The sequence below is a fragment of the Nyctibius grandis genome, chromosome 9, assembly GCF_013368605.1.
Source record: "Nyctibius grandis isolate bNycGra1 chromosome 9, bNycGra1.pri, whole genome shotgun sequence".
In the NCBI taxonomy this organism is placed as follows: Eukaryota; Metazoa; Chordata; class Aves; order Nyctibiiformes; family Nyctibiidae; genus Nyctibius; species Nyctibius grandis.
Genome location: NC_090666.1, coordinates 10,915,099 through 10,934,718, shown reverse-complemented (window position 1 = coordinate 10,934,718; position 19,620 = coordinate 10,915,099). Strand labels below are relative to the sequence as shown.

The 19,620-nt window shown below is 36.7% G+C and overlaps 1 protein-coding gene across 6 annotated transcripts in view; it reads left to right on the top strand.

The window, feature by feature from the left end:
* The window catches only part of NBEAL1 (neurobeachin like 1), a 91,393-nt gene that overhangs the window by 18,378 nt on the left and 53,395 nt on the right, over nt 1-19,620 (top strand). For 5 of the 6 annotated variants that reach the window (XM_068407857.1, XM_068407854.1, XM_068407856.1 and 2 more), the window contains 8 exons: nt 494-585; nt 6,052-6,213; nt 7,565-7,646; nt 7,841-7,968; nt 9,981-10,063; nt 12,380-12,465; nt 14,047-14,353; nt 15,294-15,400. In XM_068407857.1, the coding sequence (XP_068263958.1) occupies nt 494-585; nt 6,052-6,213; nt 7,565-7,646; nt 7,841-7,968; nt 9,981-10,063; nt 12,380-12,465; nt 14,047-14,353; nt 15,294-15,400 (1,047 nt within the window). Of the gene's footprint in view, nt 1-493; nt 586-6,051; nt 6,214-7,564; nt 7,647-7,840; nt 7,969-9,980; nt 10,064-12,379; nt 12,466-14,046; nt 14,354-15,293; nt 15,401-19,620 lie in introns of those variants that run through there. The other variant, XM_068407860.1, reaches the window with a different exon arrangement.

Sequence of the window (19,620 nt, the reverse complement as noted above, 5' to 3'; positions counted from 1 at the left end):
CTGGCTCTAATCTGCTGCTAGCTGCCATACTGATCAATGAATGAAGTAAAAAGCAAATTATTTTCTGGTTAGGATTGTTGTTGCAGTTCTTATTTAATTTTATAAGCCATAAAGAGTGTTGTGTACTAACGTCTATGCTATCCAGACTAGAATATACTAGTAATTTTGTAAAGCTGGTATGTATTACTCTGGAGAGTAAGTGAAGATTGCTGGTGGGGGAAGAAGCTAAAATGCTTTGATTGGCATTGGTACCAGGAAGTGGAAACACATGAACTAATGAATAGAGCAAGAATGTCACATCAGCACAACATGGCTGAGAATTTCAAGAGACATGTGGTTTTTTTTTTATTTTAGTTCTAAAAATCTGCGTATTCCCTCCTTTCTCCCAGTTTAAATGTGTTAAAGAAAAGCTTTCCATTCCCGTTAGTACTATAGAGTTATTGATGGATGACGTTGAGTGCAAGATTGCCTAACATTCCCTTCTTTTTTACAGAAAGATCCAGATTACCTGAAGCTCTGGTTGGATAGTTTTGTTTCTAGCTATGAACAGTTTCTGGATGTGGACTTTGAGAAGCTGCCAACTAGGTATGTAGAATTACAGACCTGTTCATCTTTGTTTGATATCTGAAACAGACCTGGCTGAGAGCCCAATCTTGTTCAACGGCAATACTGCCTTTAAACAAAGGAAAGGTTTTTAGTTGTTGAATGGCACTCCCATTCTTTTGAAGGTCAAGTTGGACTGGGAATAATGAAACTAGGCAAATACTGGTTGTTTGCATTATATCAGGAGGTGGTGTGATTATTCACTTGTTCTTGCTAGTGGAAATAGTATCATTATTCCTTGTGCATTTTTTGAATAAGTATTCATTAAATGTTGCATATGAAATAGTATTAGTCAGTATTAGTACTTGGTATCTGTATTAGCAGTCACTGAAGAGGAGTAAGATGTAGGTAAACAGTTTTGTAATTTTATTTCAGGGATTGCTTTAAGATTAAGGATGAGATGAAGTGCTTAATGAAAGGTTTGGATATCTTAGCTGAAAAACTTTTAAAAATTAAAATATGCATAAATGATAGACTTAAAAGTTATTTTTTTGTTTGCATCCATGAAGACTTCAGTTCAGGGCAAGAGTATTGCTGACTTCACTCATGCGGCTGACCACAAGTTCTCAGATATAATCACGAGGTGGTATTGAAGTCTAATTTCAGAGTTCCATGTTTAGCATTTTGAATTTGTCTGCTATGTTTTAAGGATCGTGTTTTCAAGACTAACTTTGCAAATGAGGAATGGAAACTTACGTACTGAATGTTTTCTCTTGCTTTTGAGATGCTTATGTGAGCTAAGGGTTTTAAGAAAAAAACAAATGTTATAGGATTCACAAATCATGAGAACTGGTGTCAGTATTATAGCTGGTACTGCTACTGGTGTTTGAATGCAAAGAATGGCTCTCCCTGCATGATGGCTGCAGTCCAAGCCATGTTGAAATCAATGGAAATTCTTTAATGGGCTTTGGATCAGATCCTGTTTGAAGTGTAAGTGATAGCCCCTACTGTTACAAGGAAATGAAGAATGCTGCAACCGGATCTCAGTGGATAAAAACTGCTCTTCTCAGCTCCTTGTATTAAAATTTTCCTCATAATGCCTTTATGAATGCAAAATATATAGTGAAATTACCAATAAGCAAGACCTTCAAATTAATTCTGTGCTCTTTCCGGAGATCTGTTTTCTTTGAAGTGTCAAAAGTGCGTCTTACTGTGTTTAGTTAAGGAAAAAGGTTTATCCTTTGACACAGGTTATCTTTAACATACTATTTAGTATTGAAATCTGAACAGTGGAAGAGAAGAATATCTTGGTACTCTGGATTTTTTAAGTGTTTTTTGGTTTACGTGTGTTCATGGTTTTTGGGTTTTGTTGTTTTGTTTTGTTTTTTTTTTTTACAGCAACATAACAAAAGATAAAAAACAAACATGAAGCTTATTTGTGCAGAACAATAGGAGCATCTTCATTGTGCTAAATGATGGTTTTCTGAGCATAAAAATAGTGTATTTTTCTGAGGTTAATGACAGTATTAGTGATTTAGTCTGGAAGAATAGGCCTATGTGGATTTAGACTCATTTGTGTAACAGATGTAGAGAAAAACATATCAAAACAACACAGGGATGAAGGCAGATCATTCCTGTGCTTTGATGGCTGGATTAAAAATTACGCTGTTTGAGAGCAGATATTAGAATTAACAAAGAATTGCAGTTTCTGCCCTTATTTGCGTTTGTGAGATAATCAGGCATGTGAAAGGCGGCATCTTTCTGGGGTTTGTCAATTTATATTGCAGGCATTTACATTGTGGATACTACTGAGCCCACAAAAAAGAACAAGTAAGTCAGTGTGGAACCACCAAACGGTGATTTCCACTGACTCTTCTCTTGGGGCCATAGGACCCCGTGGACTCAACTTTTTTACCAGAGTTGATTATTAAATAACTATTTCTATCTTTTGGTCTTGGAATTAATACATGATGCTAGCTAAAATGAGAAACTGAGCGGACTAATACTTTCCTCCACCCCACCCCCCCACCCTCCCCCCGTATAAATTTTGGTATGCTTTACAGCTATATGCCTGAAAGATTTGCCTGAAAGACCTTGTGTACTCAAGGGCAAATGCCAGGAAATAATGAGAAACGGTGTAGGGAGAAGACAGCTTGTACAGCTTGCTGGACAAAACTAACCTTTTGGAAGACAGGCATGAAGGTTGTGTCGATGTAAAATAGAAGTGTTTTTTTTTTAGCGTCTAAGAAAATATCACATAAGAAATGTAATGAAACTCTAACTGTGGTTTTTTTTTTTTTCTGAAAGGACTCTTAATTGGCACTGTCACTTGCTGATTTAACTGATAAGAGTATTTCCTCTATAAATTAAAATATATAATTTCCTGAAATCTGAAAGATGCTACATATTGCAGAATTAGGAAATCTCTAAATACAGAGGATGAGTGTATCCAGTGGTGCGATTTGACTGTGTAAGTAGAGCTTATACAGTTATGCAGTTTATAGGCTTATACAGCTTCAGTTCTACCTCCATCTTTGTGCATGTACCCTCTATTTTTAGGTGACATGGTTCATTAATGGTGTTTTCAATGATTTTACTGAAAAGGTGAGGTGATTTTACTGAAAAGGTGAACATAGCTATGCTGACAGCTTGCAGCATTGAGCACAAAAGATTAGTGCACCTGTCTGTTCTTTCCCTAAAAACATTTATTCAGCTCGTGTATTTACCATGAAAAGGATAAAACCTTTACCAGCTGGTGGGAGATTTTTTTCCTTCTCATTGAAGGAGAGGAATTGTCATTTGGTCTAATACTTTTAGAAACAACAAAGGCCTCCAGAGTGTTGTCATGCTCTTTTTCTGCTTTTGGTTTGCATGATCTTGAGCAAAGGAGCTTAAAGGAAGCTCATGCAAAGTACCATAGAAAAACTGTACTTTGTTAACTTATTGACTTCAAACCCACATAAAAATGATGCAGGAATCATGATAGGAATGCTGATTACATGGTTTCACAGTTGTTGAAAAGTAAAGCCTGGTTGTCTACAGCACTTTGTTTCAAATTTTTTACCACTGGCGGAGGAGAGGTTGAATGTCGGAGTGTGTGAGTTTGAACTGTAATAGGTGAATACAATTTAGAGACTAATTTAACTTCCTTTCAAACACCTATTTATATTGCTGCTTAACCATGTTAATGCAATGCAAGGAAATTATAAAGAAAAAGAACCCAAATGTGTCAAGGTCTTTCTCATGTTTTTGAGGTAGGGTACCAATAGTCAAATAAGACTGTCAGTTAAGGTATGATTTTTGGGTTTTGTTTTTTTTTTCTTCCTTTTGAAATACTTAGTTTACACAGCTAGTCTTGTTAGAAAAAAATTATACTACATGTTCACAAATTTAACTTTTAGATTTTTGTGGTGATATAGTAGTAATTTGCTCTGAGATGAAAAGAAGGTTCATTATTTATAAATATTTATATTTATTCATATACTCAATAGTATATGCAGTTTGACTAATCCTGATTAGTATTTCTTGTGCCAGTCTCGCATAAGGCAGTAAATTCTCATGGGTTGTGCAATAGCACAGACAGGCACCTACTGCATAGAAAACATTCTTTGGGACGTGAGGCATGAAGGGTATGCTGTTTGCTTTCTTGTGAAGCATTTTATGATCTTACTGAAAAAGACTTGCTGGCCATTTTAGGGAAATTACTTCTGGATATATGATTTCAGCTGTCAAAAATAATGGTTTTCCTAATACAGAGATGGTGAATTATCAGATTATGGGGAGCCATGCTTTTAGTCCCAGAGGGTATGGATCTGCTGACATCTTGAGGGGTGAAACTGCTGTCACAGAAATTAAAATGTCTTTCTTGGCAGTTGTGTTGGAAAAAAGCAGTTGCTTTCAGTTTTGTGGTTAGTCTCTCTATCAGTTTAGTACCTAGCCCTATAAAATTTGTGTTAAAACTTTCTGAATCCCTTGAGATTCTGAATCACAGGATCTGAAAAGCAAATTGCACAACTCTGAAGAGGCAAGGGAATTAACAGTATTTGGTCTTGTAGGTAACACTTGTTTTCTAAGACATGGGAGCTTGCTGTCACTTATACCTGTCTAGTTGTTTGACTAAACTGGGTCTCAGTTTTTTCCCTTCTATGTAGGCTTCCTTTTCAACTTTAGAAGCTAAACAATACGTTGTTCCCCATTTCCCTCAAATAATCGGTATCACAGTGTCAGTCATTGAATTTCTCCACACTTTTTGATGCTTAGTCTTACACAGATATATGTACCCAAGTGTCATATTAGTGAGTTTTTGAGCTAGCTGAATTCTTTGTTGTAGTTTTCTCCGACTTTGGCCATATTGAAGGCTTTTGTAAGCTGTAAGGCTCTTGCTTGTGTCTTCCCTTTCCTGTGTAGAGTTCATAGAGAATGTGTCAGGGTAAACAGCTGATGCCAAAGGCAAACTCTCTTTAGGATGTGCAACAGTGAATAAACAGTCTTCATCCCAGAGAATTTTCTAACACACCTGTGTATTGTATATTGTTGCTGAAATGGGTTTCTATATGGCTGTTCCTGGAGCATTGGCTTAGCTACAGGTTTCATTTGTGATTTTTTTTTTTTTTCTTTTTTTCTTTCCTTCTTTTGGTTCTCACTGGTGTATTTCTAAAAATGTTTCAGTTTAGCAAAAACAATAGGCAAGAGTACCTAATGTTCTTCAGGGCCATGTCTGGCCTTGGTAGAGTTGTTACATTTAACATCAATACAACAGGCTTTTTTTGTCTCCTAAAAACAATTAGATAGCAGAAAAACCCCCCTATTTTCTAGGTTAATGATATCCAGAAACTAATAAGGATGAGTGTTCTTTTCATGCAAAATCAGTGTGCCAAGAGTCAGATGGATTTTTGAGAGCTCCCTGTCCTGCACATTCAGACCCTGATTTTCAAGTCTTCCTTTGTTTAATCTGATTGTGAACAGCTTTCTTTTTGTATTTAATATTATTTTGTATGGCTTTTTGTAATTCATGTAAGAAAGATACGAGGTTCACTGTGGATGAATACCAACTGGGCTTCAATAAGTATTTAATAATTGTCATCTCATTTATTTAGTCACTTTTAATCTTCAGTAGAAAGTTGAAAATGTTCCCCTTGTGTTTAGTTTTCATGTTTCATTCCATTGTGGCCATCCCTTTCCTTATTTAGGGATTTCCCAGGCCACCCGTTTAGCTGCTGAAGATCGTGCAATTTCTCTGTGGCAAATAAGGCAGATCATTGCATGGAAGAACATTTAGGAATCCACTTAATGAATTTTTAATGCTTTGTTTTCAATGCAGTTCATTACTGGGGAAAAGGAAGCTCAAGCTGTCATATTGCCACCAGGTATTTCCCTGTGTTTCAGTAGAAAGTGTTTGTGAGCCATCAGTTCAGTAACCTTTCTTAGGTTTATTGGAACACTACATGAGCACATTGGTAACATGTCATTTGCATGATTAACAATTTTGTGTGTGGTTTTTCTACTTAGGGTGGATGACATTCCTCCAGGAATATCACTGCTTCCTGATAACATTCTTCAGGTCCTCAGGCTCCAGCTGCTGCAGTGTGTCCAGAAGATGTCAGATGGACTAGAAGAGCAGCAGCAGGCTCTGTCGCTTTTACTTGTGAAATTCTTTATCATCCTTTGCAGGTATTTGTTCTGATTGTTACTTCAGCAAGGTGATTGTTTTGTTTAAGAAATCTTGATGCAACCTATAAATACAGATTCTAATGACACATACAATGTGATTTCACACTTTTCAGTAGAAACAGAGAAGTGCCACTTCCGAAAATGTTCAAAATAAATGAATAAAAGAGAGGGGAGCAATGCAATCATCTTAGCAATAATGTTTGCCATGAGAAATGAAAGAGAAGGGGATTAGACACTAAATTCCTTGTAACTACATAAGATATATCTATGGGAATTCAAGATATGGTATAGCTGGTATAAGAAATACTTTTAAAAGAAAAGGCACGATCTAACAAGAGTACAATAGGAAATAACTCGAGAGAGTATTGTACAGGAAGAACTGTTTCACATTCTTAACATGCTTATAATTCTGTAAACAGCTTTGGAAACTGACTTATTACACTATTAATGCAACTGGCTTCCTTCTGAAACTTATGCCTTATTTTGTAGTTCTGTTGAAGCAGGTGAATAAACTGTTTTTAGGGATCTATTCCTCCCTATTTCTTCAGTCTTCTATTGTAAACTGCTTTAAGAGAGGAAGGGGATAAAATATAATAGGGAATCTCCTTTTCTGAGGAGTATTTGAAGCAGCTCTTTTTGAGTCCTTCGTCTCTCCTTACCCCTGAAACAATACAAAGGGCTGTAGGGCGGTGTTTAAGTATCCTGGAATATTAAATATAACCTGAGTAGATGGTGGTAATGTGTTTCTGAATTACAAACTGTTGTCAGTCTTATTTAATAGCTGAAAAGTTCTCCTTACATCATCACTTCAGTATCTGACCTTTGTGACTTATCCTCAAGACTGAGAAATAACATGTGCATCCTATTTCTTTGTTGCTATTGATCTCTTTACATTCTAAAATAATTTATTAGGTGTTTGTTTTCCTTGGGAGAATTTAAAGTGAATAAATGCTTCTAGGTAATATGTTAGTTAAAGTTTTAGAAAGTATATATGCTAGTAATGGGGGAGAAGCGGGGGTTATTGTCTTTGTTATCAGATGCCATTTCTGAGCTTTCTCTTTAAAGTGTCCTGGGAATCTGCTTAACCTCTGAAACCCGAAATTCCAGATAGAATTGGCCTACAGCAGAGTGACTCGGGCCTTTCTTTTCCTTCCTGTTAGATGAAAACTTGTGAGCTCTGTTACGGTGACAGAAATAAACATTTGAGTACATGCAGTCTTTTGGAGAGTATTTTTGAAATGCTGATATACTTTTGTATGATTATAGACAGAATGCTAAAACAAACATTGTTTGAACTAGCCTCAAATGGTACACTGTGTACATTTCTGTGGTTTTTATGTTGTCTTCATAGAAATTTGGCTAATGTGGAAGAGATTGGGATGTGTTCATACATTAACCATGTTATCACTATGACTACGTTATACATTCAACAGGTATGTGGTTAACAATTCTCATCTGTTATTTTTGCCGTCTGATACTTCCTGCTCCTGCTTACATGATCTGCTATTTCAATAAGAGTGTTGTGTGGGGAACAATTTGTGGGCTCAGAACTGTTCTGGAGGAGATCAAGATTAATTTTAAACTTCTAGAAATCTTCTGACCACAGCTTTGTTTTTTTTTTCCTCAGTTAAAAAGCAAAACAAAAGAAAAAGAAGTGGCAGATCAGACCCCCATAGAAGAATTTGTAAGACATGCATTGGCTTTTTGTGAAAGTCTTTACGATCCATATCGAAACTGGAGGCAGCGAATTGCAGGGTATGTGTGGACTAGGACAGAATTATAAATACTGTAGTTTATGATAACTTTAGATAACCAATATGTAAAGTTTCTGAAAGAACTACTGCTGCCTGATGTCAAACTAAAATAAAAAGTAGTTACATGTGTATTCTTCTGCTGTTGCATTTTACAACTGTTAGAACTGATAGCCTTGAGCACTTGATTTGATAGGGTTTTTTTTCCCCCAAAGATAAACTCCTTAGAATAGCATTAATGAAACAGTTTTTCTACCAAAATTAATGTAATGAAGCAGGTGTGCTTCAAACTGAACTTTGTTGCCACCAAAGTAGTCAGAGTACTAATATATCCTGTTTCATTTAGTGGAAAGCTGAGTTGTGAGGCTTTTGGAAAGGTGGGAAGAGTAGAGAGCCAGGAAATCGTCTTTCTGAGAAGCTTAATTTCTGTCATTCTAGGCACAGACCCTGTTCTTTGAAGCTGCTAGTGATTCACTTTATCTGCTATAACTGGCTCTTCAGAGAGCTCTTACAATTTTGAGAGACCTTTTTCATTTACAGTTCTCCCTTATTAGCCCCAAATTAATTACAATAATGTTAAATGTACATAGTCTTGTGTAGTTAATGTGTTTTTCTACTGTGTATACAAGGGCTGAAGTTGTTGTTTATTCCTTGCTGCTCTTATTCAAAGCTTCTTTTCCTTTAGTCCTCAATTTTATTTCCATCAGGACCATTTTGACGTGCATCATCAAATATTGGACCTGGGCATGCAAATAACTAAAGGCACAGAGAGATCATATCGTGTTACCTAGTCCTGTAAAACCTCAGATCCATTCTCACAGGATACGTTCTCTGTGACTTGTATTTGTGTAGCAAGTTACTCATCTGATTTGTGCAATCAGAGGGGGATCATGCGAGCTGTGTACCTTGGCTGCTGGGGTTTCTTTGTAGCTGGAAACCTGCAGAATGCCATAATACTGCATGGACTGCAGGTTTCATGAGGCTGTTATGGAAACAAAAGGCAGTATTCTCAATAACAGCTTGAATCATTGTGCACAAAGTTTTAAGAAGCATATAAAGACACAACTTCTGGTATTTTTGTGCAACATGAGAATTCCCCTTTTCTAGAACACTGTGATACCAGTTCTCCCCTATGGCCTGCCAGCCTACTGCTAAGCTGTTTTCAGATTTAATGTAGATAATGCCAGCACAACTCATGGTATATTAGGTAGAGTATAAGTACTCAAAATCAGTGAATTTACAACCAAAGAAGGTGCAGAATTTGGCAATGAATCAATATAATCACACCACAGAAGTGTTATGCTTTCTGAAACTGGATATGATTTAAATACCTGTTTAAAATTATAATATATTTACTGGCAGTCTAGAAGTTAAAACAAAAGTACATTTTAGGATATACTAAGAGGTGTTTGGTTGTAACTGACCAACATGAAGGTCCTTCCATTGCTTTCTCCTTTGAAAAACTGGCCCATTTTTCTAAACTGATGGAACAAGGAAGCCAAAAGGAATGAGGTAGGGAGACTTGATTGAATTAGGGCAAAAGAATTTATTGAAGGTCACAGTATAAATATGTTGTGTCTTTGAAAAAAAGTTTGTAAGTGTATCAGTAGAATTATATCCCTTTAATTTGATGGTTGTCTCCCCTGCCCAATGAAGCAATATTAATGTTTTGTGCCCATTTCAAATTTCATGGTTAAGAAATTTGGCAGTCTAGGTGGTGGCTTAGTTACAATAAATTAGGACTAAATAAGAGACTGACAGCTTTTTTTTTTTTTTTTAAACTAAACCACATTGTAAAAAGTTAAGGTATTTCTAGGAGCAGAACAGTAAATACAGGATTAACTGTGATTTAATTTTTTCAGGATGAAATACTACTTTAATTTTTTTTTTGATCCTGTAGGCAAAAGATAACTTCTGATTTTTGGCAGTATTATGAAGTCACAAATTAATAAGTAAGCTATAAACAGAGGTATCATATCTAATTTCTTTGGTGTGTCTTTTTTAATGCAATTGCAGACGTTTCCTTAGTACAGTTGAAAAGAGCAGACAGAAGTATAAACCAGCTTCCCTCACTGTTGAGTTTGTCCCTTTCTTTTACCGTAAGTATTATCAACAGCATGTTTATAAATAGTCATCTTTGGAGGAGTGAACTTAGTAATTCCAAGTTCCTTTCCCCTAAGAATGCCTGATAAATGTAAAAGCCCCTTACTTGCTTTCTGAAGCTGAATGAAGTGGGTTGCTTGCTTTGCTTGTTTTTTGCTCTGAGCATCACCATCTTGCCATTCTTATTCATCTTTGAAAGCCTGTTTTTTTTCAGACTCTTTCAGTGCCTAGCGCAGTTTAATAGGGTTGGTTCTGTGAATTGCCAACTTTCCCATTTACTAGAGTACATATAATGATTGCACGTAAGATCCCTGTAGCAACTGTAATGATAACTCGCATGGAATAATCTTAGGAAAGTGTTCATGCATTTTTGTCTCTTAATATGATTTAACAGCTAGAAAGAAGGAAAAACTGTGCAATCCAACTAGCAAATGCTCCTTGGACTGCAATTTGGGAAACTGCTCTGTTTTGTCTCTGGTTAAGTCATTAAATACCGTGATGGCTACTTCGGAATTCGTGTGTTCTTACCATTACAGATTGGCTGTGTGAGTCAAAAAGGACTTATGTGGCAATGTTCTCTACTTAAATCTTGGGAAGATGGGATGTCCAGCTAGTTTGCTGGTTTAGCGCACCAAAGTGCTTCACCTTTGCGTCAGGTAGTGCTGACAGAATTGAAGCAGCAGCAATATGCTGGAGGGGTAGGGGTATGAGTGAAATCAGCCCTTTTTGCAGCTATCCGTTAACTCAGCTTTAATTGAAAATGAAAAAGGAATGTTCTGTTCCTAGAGTGGTAGCATTTATGAATTTGGTTTCTCTAGGTTTGAGTCACATACTACTCCTGTTCCTTGAGATTCCCTCTCTGTGTATGTAGAATAGGCGAGTTGCCAAAAAGAGTGAAGAGCTAATGGCATTAAAATGCCGTTATCTTTGTGCCAGAGCACTGGAAACCCACTTTAAAGGCCGCTACTGAGGAATGTCATCTGCAGGTTCTCTCCTCCCCATTCAGTGCATTGCACTCTGGTTCCTCCTGAATCCCTTAAATATTATATATTGTGATAGCTACAAGTGTACTAATTAACTGGCAGATACTCATCTGCTGGTTGGCCAGCTGGCAGGAAAGACAGAACAAGAAATTGCTGAGCGTGTGCTTTAGACATTCTGCCATGGCAGCACTGATTTGAGGCTTTTTTGGTCTACCCAATCTAATGATTTATTCACAATCTGCTAGGTACTGCTCTTTTGAGTTTGTCTGAGGTTCCCCAAAAGATTTAGAGGCTGTAAGTCAAGAGAGTGGTGGGACCAGCAGACTATCAGTGTGATCATCTAAGCTTTGTTCCCTTTGAAGACCAGATTTAAAAAATAGCTGTGCAATTTTCTTTTAAAATAGGCTTATACATTCAGTATATAGTCAGAAATCTTACCTGCCAATAACTGGTAATTGTTTTAAAGGTTATATTATTATTTTAATGAATATAACATTCTTGCATTTTCAGTTTCTATTGTTTGTTTAAAATCTTGGTTTTTACAAACCCAAGTCATTATCAGTTGTATCTCATAAAGTTATTGGAAGTTGTATGACGGGTAATTCCAAATAAAATAATCCTTTGTAGTTTGTTGCAGCTACTTTGAGTCTAGTATTATTGCTACAGTAACAATATTCAGGTTATATGGATTGTGAAGAGGAGTTCCTGAGAGTGTTTGTAACTAATTTGCATCAGATATGGCATGAGAAGAGATGCAGGATAATTATCCTGCAAAGCGACTACTGCTAGAAAGATTAGACCTGCACAGGCTTCCCTGGGAAGTTTGGCTTAAAGGGAGCAAGCTCAGGGACTGTTTTTCTGAGCTACCTGCACTGTGTATGGTATTAGACTTTCTGTGTCAAAATTGCTCTAACCTTTGTCATGCTTGCTAACTGCTTGCATGTTAGCATGTCCTTCTATTTCTCATTACTCTGGACAAAATGGACTCATTTTACAATATGGATCAGATCAACAGTTGTATGTCTATAGTCCTGTCAGCCTGCGTGAAAAGTTTTATGCAAGCTGGAGGTCTGTCCCTGTGAATTCATGAAAAATGTAGTCTTGTCATGTTACTCTGATAATGCTGGAATTTATGTGTTTGTGTGTGATTCATGTAAAAGAAAGTGGAGATTATATAGTTTGATTTTTTTTTTTTAAATTTGCATGATGACAGGAAGTAGAAGAGCTTTTTTTTTATTATTTTGTTTATTGGTGGGGTTTTTTTTGAGAGGAAGAACTTTGTATAATTTATGATCAAAGTAAGGACTCCTTTTTATTTACTCCAATCAGAATGCTTTCAAGAAAGTGAACATCTCAAGGAAAGCCTAAAATGTTGCCTGCTACATCTCTTTGGAGCTATTGTGGCTGGTGGTCAGGTAAGGATGTTCTAAACTCTTTTCAGCTGCTGAAGCCTCCAAATGCCTGTTCATTATTTAAGGCTTATAAATACCCCATAACTCATAAATGACAAGAGTTTATTATTGACTATGAATTGTTTGTTTGTCTTATGAAGTTTGGGGCCATTCTGTGCAATAGTAACTAAATGCTAAAAGCTGGGTCCTGCTTTAACGGTGTAACGGTAGAAATTTGCTGTCTACAATAACTACACGTTCATATGAACTTACTGTAATATTTTCATATTTCATAAATAAAAAATGTGGGTAACTAGATTAGGAGTTTCCACTTGCAAAGACGTAAGTTTTGTATCAACTCATGAAATTCATCTATCTTACTACCCAGTGTTGGAAGTAATCTGTTTCAGTAAGAGGTACAGGGCTTTTATAGCTTGGAAGCTGTTTAAAATCTTTGGAAGAAAGTGAAGAAAAGACGATATTCACCATCCGCAAAGACCACATCCACTCTTTTGGTTGATTTCTGTAATGTGCTACTTAGTCTGGTCACAAGCAAATGTTACTTCTGATGATCCAGAAGAGAGAACGTTTTTAAATGTTGTCAGAGAGCAGGAAAGCCAGGCACTGCTCCACCAGGGAAGGCAAGCTGAGACTGAGCATGATGACCAGGCAGGCAGAGGCAGTTGACCTCACTGGCAAAAGGTGCAGTCTCACTATACCTGAACAAGGAGATCAGAGCAGGTCTGGTGGTAGTAACCAGGATCAACCAGCCCAGATCACTAGACAAGTCTGTAGTGATGAAGCCTGAGATCAAGCCAGGAAGTCTGGTCAGCACATCAGAGTGTGGATTTGGTCTAGTGATAGTAAATAGGGTCAGTCAAGAGTCCAGTGGTTGCCAGACCCATCCATAGTGATAAGGCAGGTCTAAGGTCAAGCTGGGCAGTCAAGTCTGTGGGTCAGGTTCAAGGCAGTACATGGCCAGGAGTGGGCATGGCTGCAGCGTCGCTCAGGCAGGTAAAAGGCTGAGAGCCGCAGCTTGAGTGCAGCTCCCTAGAGAAGGCAGGGAGTCCCTGACAAGGCCTCTCAAAGTTCTCTACAAGGCTGGGCTCCTGCTCCAGATTTAAGGTGGACCTGAGCCTATGCAGTCAGACCCCCAGGAAGAGAGGTGAGGGAAATGCACTCAGGGCCCAGACAAATGTTTGTTAATTATTATGTTCTTTTCAAAAATTTTAAAGTATCATGAATCTCATTATTTAAAATGAAAATTCAAGAGGTTTTCCTAGAATTAGCAGTTTATCAAGGCTATCGTATAAGAATTTTATAACATGCATTTAAATCATATTTCCTTTCCCCTATAAGCATTCTCTTTGAAAAAGAAAGCCTAGTTCAGTGAACAAGATGGGCTGCATTTCATCTGTAGCCATCAATATAATCCAAGTAGAATGTTTCATATTTGTTTAACAATTACAAGGCATTAACAAACATAATAATGCATGTTGCATGATTCAGATAACTCAGAAACTGCTGGTATGAAGAGGTTTGATTTTTATTTATTTGTTTATTATTATTTTTTCCTTAATCGCTTGTTCCCCCCATGGGTTTCAGAGGAATGCTCTTCAAGCAGTATCTCCTGCCACCATGGAAGTGTTGATGCGTGTTTTAGCAGACTGTGACAACTGGGATGACAGAAACCCTGAGGAAGTGAGCAGGAAGGCAGAGCTGACTCTGAAGTGTCTGACAGAAGTTGTCCATATCCTTCTAACCAGCAGTTCTGACCAGCGGCAAGTGGAGACAAGTACAATATTAGAGAACTATTTCAAGTTGCTTAATTCAGACCATTCAGCTTTACCTAATCCAAGGCGAAGCAGGCAGTGGGAGAGCAGGTTCATAGCACTACAGATCCAAATGCTGAGTGAGTACCCAATTGTTCAGTTCCTTTAAATATCTCTTGATAATAACTCTGATTGAAACGTGATAGTAATATAACTGAATGTTCTACCCAAAAAATGTTCACTTGGCTAAGCAATTGAAAAATTTCAAACATTTACTCATTGACCTTACTTTAGATGTATTCTTGTTTAATCATTCATTACAAAAAAACCAAAAGAAACCATGTCGGATTGGTACCATTTAACCAGAGCGTCAAGGTTCATGGACTGCCAGTCTCCGTTTAAAAAAAAAAAAAAACCAAAACTTTTGCTAGGCCACAGCTAACACTCATCAGCACCCTAATAATTGCAGAATAAGATGGGTCTGTAATAAGATAGCCATGTGGTGGCTGTTTTGTGATAGTTCGCTTTTCAAATGGCATTATTGTTAAACATGGGCCAAAGGTGATGGTCTGAAACAGTTGGGTTTAACTCATTGGATAAGAATTTGGGATTTGGAGTTTTTTCCACTTTGATGTTCAGAATGGGAAATATAAATAAAGGTATTTATTTTCCCAAACTTCCAAGAAAACTGAGGAGTAGTACTGAGGTGATGAAGAATGCTTACAGTATAAGGCTGCTGTAGAATGCAGAGCAATTGCTTGATGAGGAAGCAAGTGCTTGTGTGCTTTAAATAAAAGGCATGCTGCTTATGTACTCACAAATGGCAAAGACTTTAAACAGAGACCCAAAGCAATCAAAGATATTCAGTAGCTGAATTTTTCTCCAGATACAGTAGGTTACGTGATAATTTTTACAGCATCAAAATATTTAGCTTTAGGCCTAGTGCTCTGTGCTTAAAATGCACATCATTCTTGTTGTATAATTTTTTTCCCCATGGTGGTTATGTAATGTGCAGAAAAAATGTTTTGTGGACATGGAAAGTGTTTTGTCTTTGATGCCAGTTCTGTTTTAATTTTATAGATACCATCACAGCCATGTTAGACTGCACAGATAGGCCTGTTCTGCAGGCAATTTTCCTTAACAGTAACTGCTTTGAGCATCTCATTCGACTGTTGCAGAACTGCAAGGTAAATTTTCCCGTATCAGCATAATTTTAACAAAACCTGTCTTGTAATATTGCAGGTGTATTAATTACCTTTGTATCTTCCTTCTGAATTAGATGCAATTTAAAGTATCTACATACTGGAAGGAAAACTTTGGATCAGTTAGAGCCACTAGTGCCATGAAAGATCTGAAAGATCCAAGTTGCTCTAAAATCTTTTTTATTCCTAAAGAAGTAGAGGTATTTCTTGTCTGTCTTGTGGTTAAAGCAATGAATGCTTACTTTGAGTCCTGAGCAATATACCTTCACAGACCCTGCTCAGTCTCTAAAATCTGTTAAGGTTGTTACTGGAATCAATCCCACTGCATTTTGTTTTTGTTTTTTTTATATTCTGTCACTGGATTGCTAGGAAGTCACTTGCAACTGCTGCCAGATGGAGGTCTGAATTCTAATTTCAGAAGCATATTTTTCCATTTAAAAAAAACCTTGCTGGTGTGCCTTTAAGTGTTTCAAAATATTTGAGTCTTGTGTAGCTGACATAAAACATGAACTCAAGCTGTTACAAATGTTCTTCTATTGTTCTTCTCTTCTATGTAGGATTTAGTGTTTACATGGATGTTGCCTTTTCATCTCAATCCCAGATGGTCATAGTCTGCAACCTACTATCTTCCATCGATTGCTTTGTAGATTTCATTTTTCCCTGTGCAAAAGAACATAGATATGATGTAACTCTGGAATATTTTATTTCTCTTTTTGTGATAAGTTGGTGGCATAGCTAATTTGAGCTCTTCTAATGCTAGATAATTTAATGCTAGCTACAGTATGCAATTTGATTCAAATCCAATTAGATTTTGGATTAGAACATACTTGAATGCAGTGATATATTAAAAATAAATGTGTTTGGATTATGCCTTAACTGCAATTATGATCAGTGGCAGAATGCCAACTGACTTGAAGTGTTTTGAACAGTGTTTGTAGTCTTTTATCTGCTTCTGAAAATACATTGGTTGACCTTTCCATTCTCCTCCTCTGTTTGGGAATCTGTGCCTATTTTTGTACTGACCTTGTATTCTGTAAGAAATTTCTTTTTTAGTTTCTTCTTAAATCATCAAGCAGTGTGATGTTTCCCTGTTCATGAAGACTCTAGCTATGTTCCTGCTCTCATATAAATGAGTGGTGGAATTTAAGAAAGCAGGAACAGCTACTCTATTTTTGCAGCTTGCTCCTTTTATTTTCACTCTGCCTGTATGTATGAGCATCTCAAAAGATATGCTCCTTTGAGGGTTTTTTCCTGTGACAGTCTTGCACATTACTGTGTTTGATTGGATATCAATACTGCTAGTTTGCTACATAGTGAGGTTTTTTTTAACCTTTCACAGTCAAAATACCTCCAAGGATGAGAAGTGGGAAGAGGGTGGAGGCTGGGAAGGTGGTGTATATTTGTATTTTCAAAAATACGGTATCTCTTCTCTTTTTCAAAGCCAAATAGCAAAGATAAATTTAGCTGTGGAATTAGACTTTCTCCTTATTAGCTGGGGGTGGAGACCTTATTTCTAGATCTTTTTTTTTTCTTTACCTGTGAAAATCTTGCTACTGGATTTACCAGCAAGCTGTGTAAAGCACAGTTCTGCAGCTCTGCAGATAGTGGGAAAGTCCAGACACATAGCTGAAACTTAGGAAGCTATTCAGCACATTTGAAGTGCAGTAAATTTCCAGGGAAAGAAGGGGTAAAGAAAATCCGTACCACTGTTTCTGCTATAGATATCCCAAAGAACTTGGGGTATTCAAGGCCATACTTCAAGTCATACTTCCTAGTCATTTGCAGTTCAACAATCTTCTAAAATTTAAATCGTTTTTTCATGTTTGCTAGTTTTAAGACTTATGTGCAAACTGTCTTCCCTTAACTATGCTCTAGGGTTAGAGAACTGCACAAAAGATTTTCAGATCTGCTTGGTTGAGTTTTGATGATCTGAATGTTGCTTTTTGCGTGTGACATCTGAAATGACGGACTGTACTTTAGAGGTATCAGGAGGTGCTTGTTCTATACTGAGAGTCATTTAACAAGCTGCTTTGTCAATCCTGAATCTTTTCTCATCTATTAAACTCTCTTAGAGGTCAGACTGAGCAAAGCACAATGACCTCCAGCAGTATGCCTGGTTAAAAAAAAAATTATTATTTTCTGAACAGCTTTTAAATAGAAGAATTAAAACCATATGGACACTGTAATAAAAATCTGTGTTTCCATTTTACATGTATTAGCAGAATTGAAGTAACTCATGGAAAACTTGTTGGTGGTTTTTTTTTTTTTGCATGTCTGCATTTGCTTCTGTTTAATGTTCTTATTTCCACTTGTTAATGTTATAACCCTATGAGATATGTTATAGTTATTCTGTAGTGTTAAGTGCTCTTGACCGTGATGTACCTTTCAAAATGACTTGTGTTTCTCACTGTGTGCTTTCACACCTATGTAAGTCTAAGTAATATCTTGAGTGTTGTCCTTTTGTTTGCCCTAATTTATGGAAGTTGATTTCTCAGGTTGTTCCTCTTCAGAGAGACTACCTAGCTGATAATGGAACAAAATATATGAGGGGAAAAAAAAAAATTACAAATGCTTAGTTTTTACCCACAAAAGGAAAGTGTTGTTCCTTTTTTTTTTTTTTGAAGGGACTTTTAAAACATTTTGATCAGGGATATTTTTAACACCTCAATTGAATATAAAGACAGAGAAGATAAATTTGAGTCCTGATTAGATTACGGCTAAACTTTGCACACAAAGTGACTGCAATCAATTATGAAGATATTTGGGTGAGCTTTAAACTTGCAAATTCAGGAACTGGCTAGGAATCTAGCTAATATATGCTGAGCAGTTTCTTAGCTGAAGGTACAGTATAGGTGTATGTTTGATATAAAGCTATTTACAACCTGTGTGATTCTTAGGATGATGGCAGAGATATTTTAGCCTTCTTCCTGTCCTAAGGACTATGTGCCCCAGAAATTCTGCTGCTGTTGCTCTTTGAAGATTAAAATATTCTGTCTAGGTATCTTCAGTCTTCACCTAGGATGAAACATAAGTGGAAGACGGTGAAACATCTGTATCCGTTTCTTTGCTAATGCCGCACTGTTGTCTTTATTTCTTGCAAGTAAATTTTTGAGAACCTCCTGTCATGTTGCACATTGTAAATGAAATCACAGTTGCTAAGCCAGTGACTAGTATAAATTCCAGATAGATCTGTTTCCTTGTCTCAGCGTTTACATATTTTCATTTAATTCTGGGGGAAAAAAAAGCAATTACTATTTAGCAAAAATACAATGTAATCTTCAGTATTGTAATAATTAACAGAAGACTAATATTAATGGAGGATTGTGTCTCACCGGTGTGAGAACTTTTTATTTGGTTGGGTTTTTTTCCTTCTTTGTATGTGAAATACAAGTCCAAGGCAGCCTTCACAGGTTTGGCTGCCGGTAACTGTTTAATGCAATTATTTCCATTATTCTTGTCTCTATTTCTAACAGCTTTTTTTAAATGCTAACAATAAAGTGGCAGACAAGAGTGAGAAAGACCTTGCCAACAAATTATTGACAGAAATGAATGAGGACCAGGTACCTACCTAACCTGTATTTTGCTTTGGTTGAAGTCAAGACACAATCACAGGAAAACTGGTTCCTGTGCTTCACCTTAACCGTCCTCTTTAAGCCTTCTGCAGCAAGATGAACTTGTGTTGCTGCACACATCAGTATTTCCTGCCTCTGGAAAATAATTTTTCTGAATAACAGATTTCAACCTCATTTTTGTTCATCTGCTTCAAATTGCAGATATTTGCAATAGATTGAGCCTCAGTTATGCTTCTTTTAAGGAAAAGGTGAAGTACATGAATAGAATCCAAATAAATTCTATCAACCTGGTGGTGATTTTTTCCCCCTCCCTTTCCTCTTTTTTGCTTCTTTGTCTCAGCATTGTGGTGTTTTGGATTCTGGGGCCTTGTTTGTGAATCTCAGTGGTTGTATTTGTCCTGATTCTTTGCTTGTCATCAAGAACAGATGTTCACAAAAGAATGGACAGGCTGAATCAGGGAGGTAGGAATAGCCTGTTGCTTTAATTTTCCCAAAATATTGTGGAAAGTATCAAATGTAAATGGTTGTATTAATTTTGTAGTATAATGATTTATTCTGACTAAAAATGTAAAGAAATGCTAAATATGAGGTATGGTAATCTACAAATTGTGATTCTGACTAATAGCTTTGGCT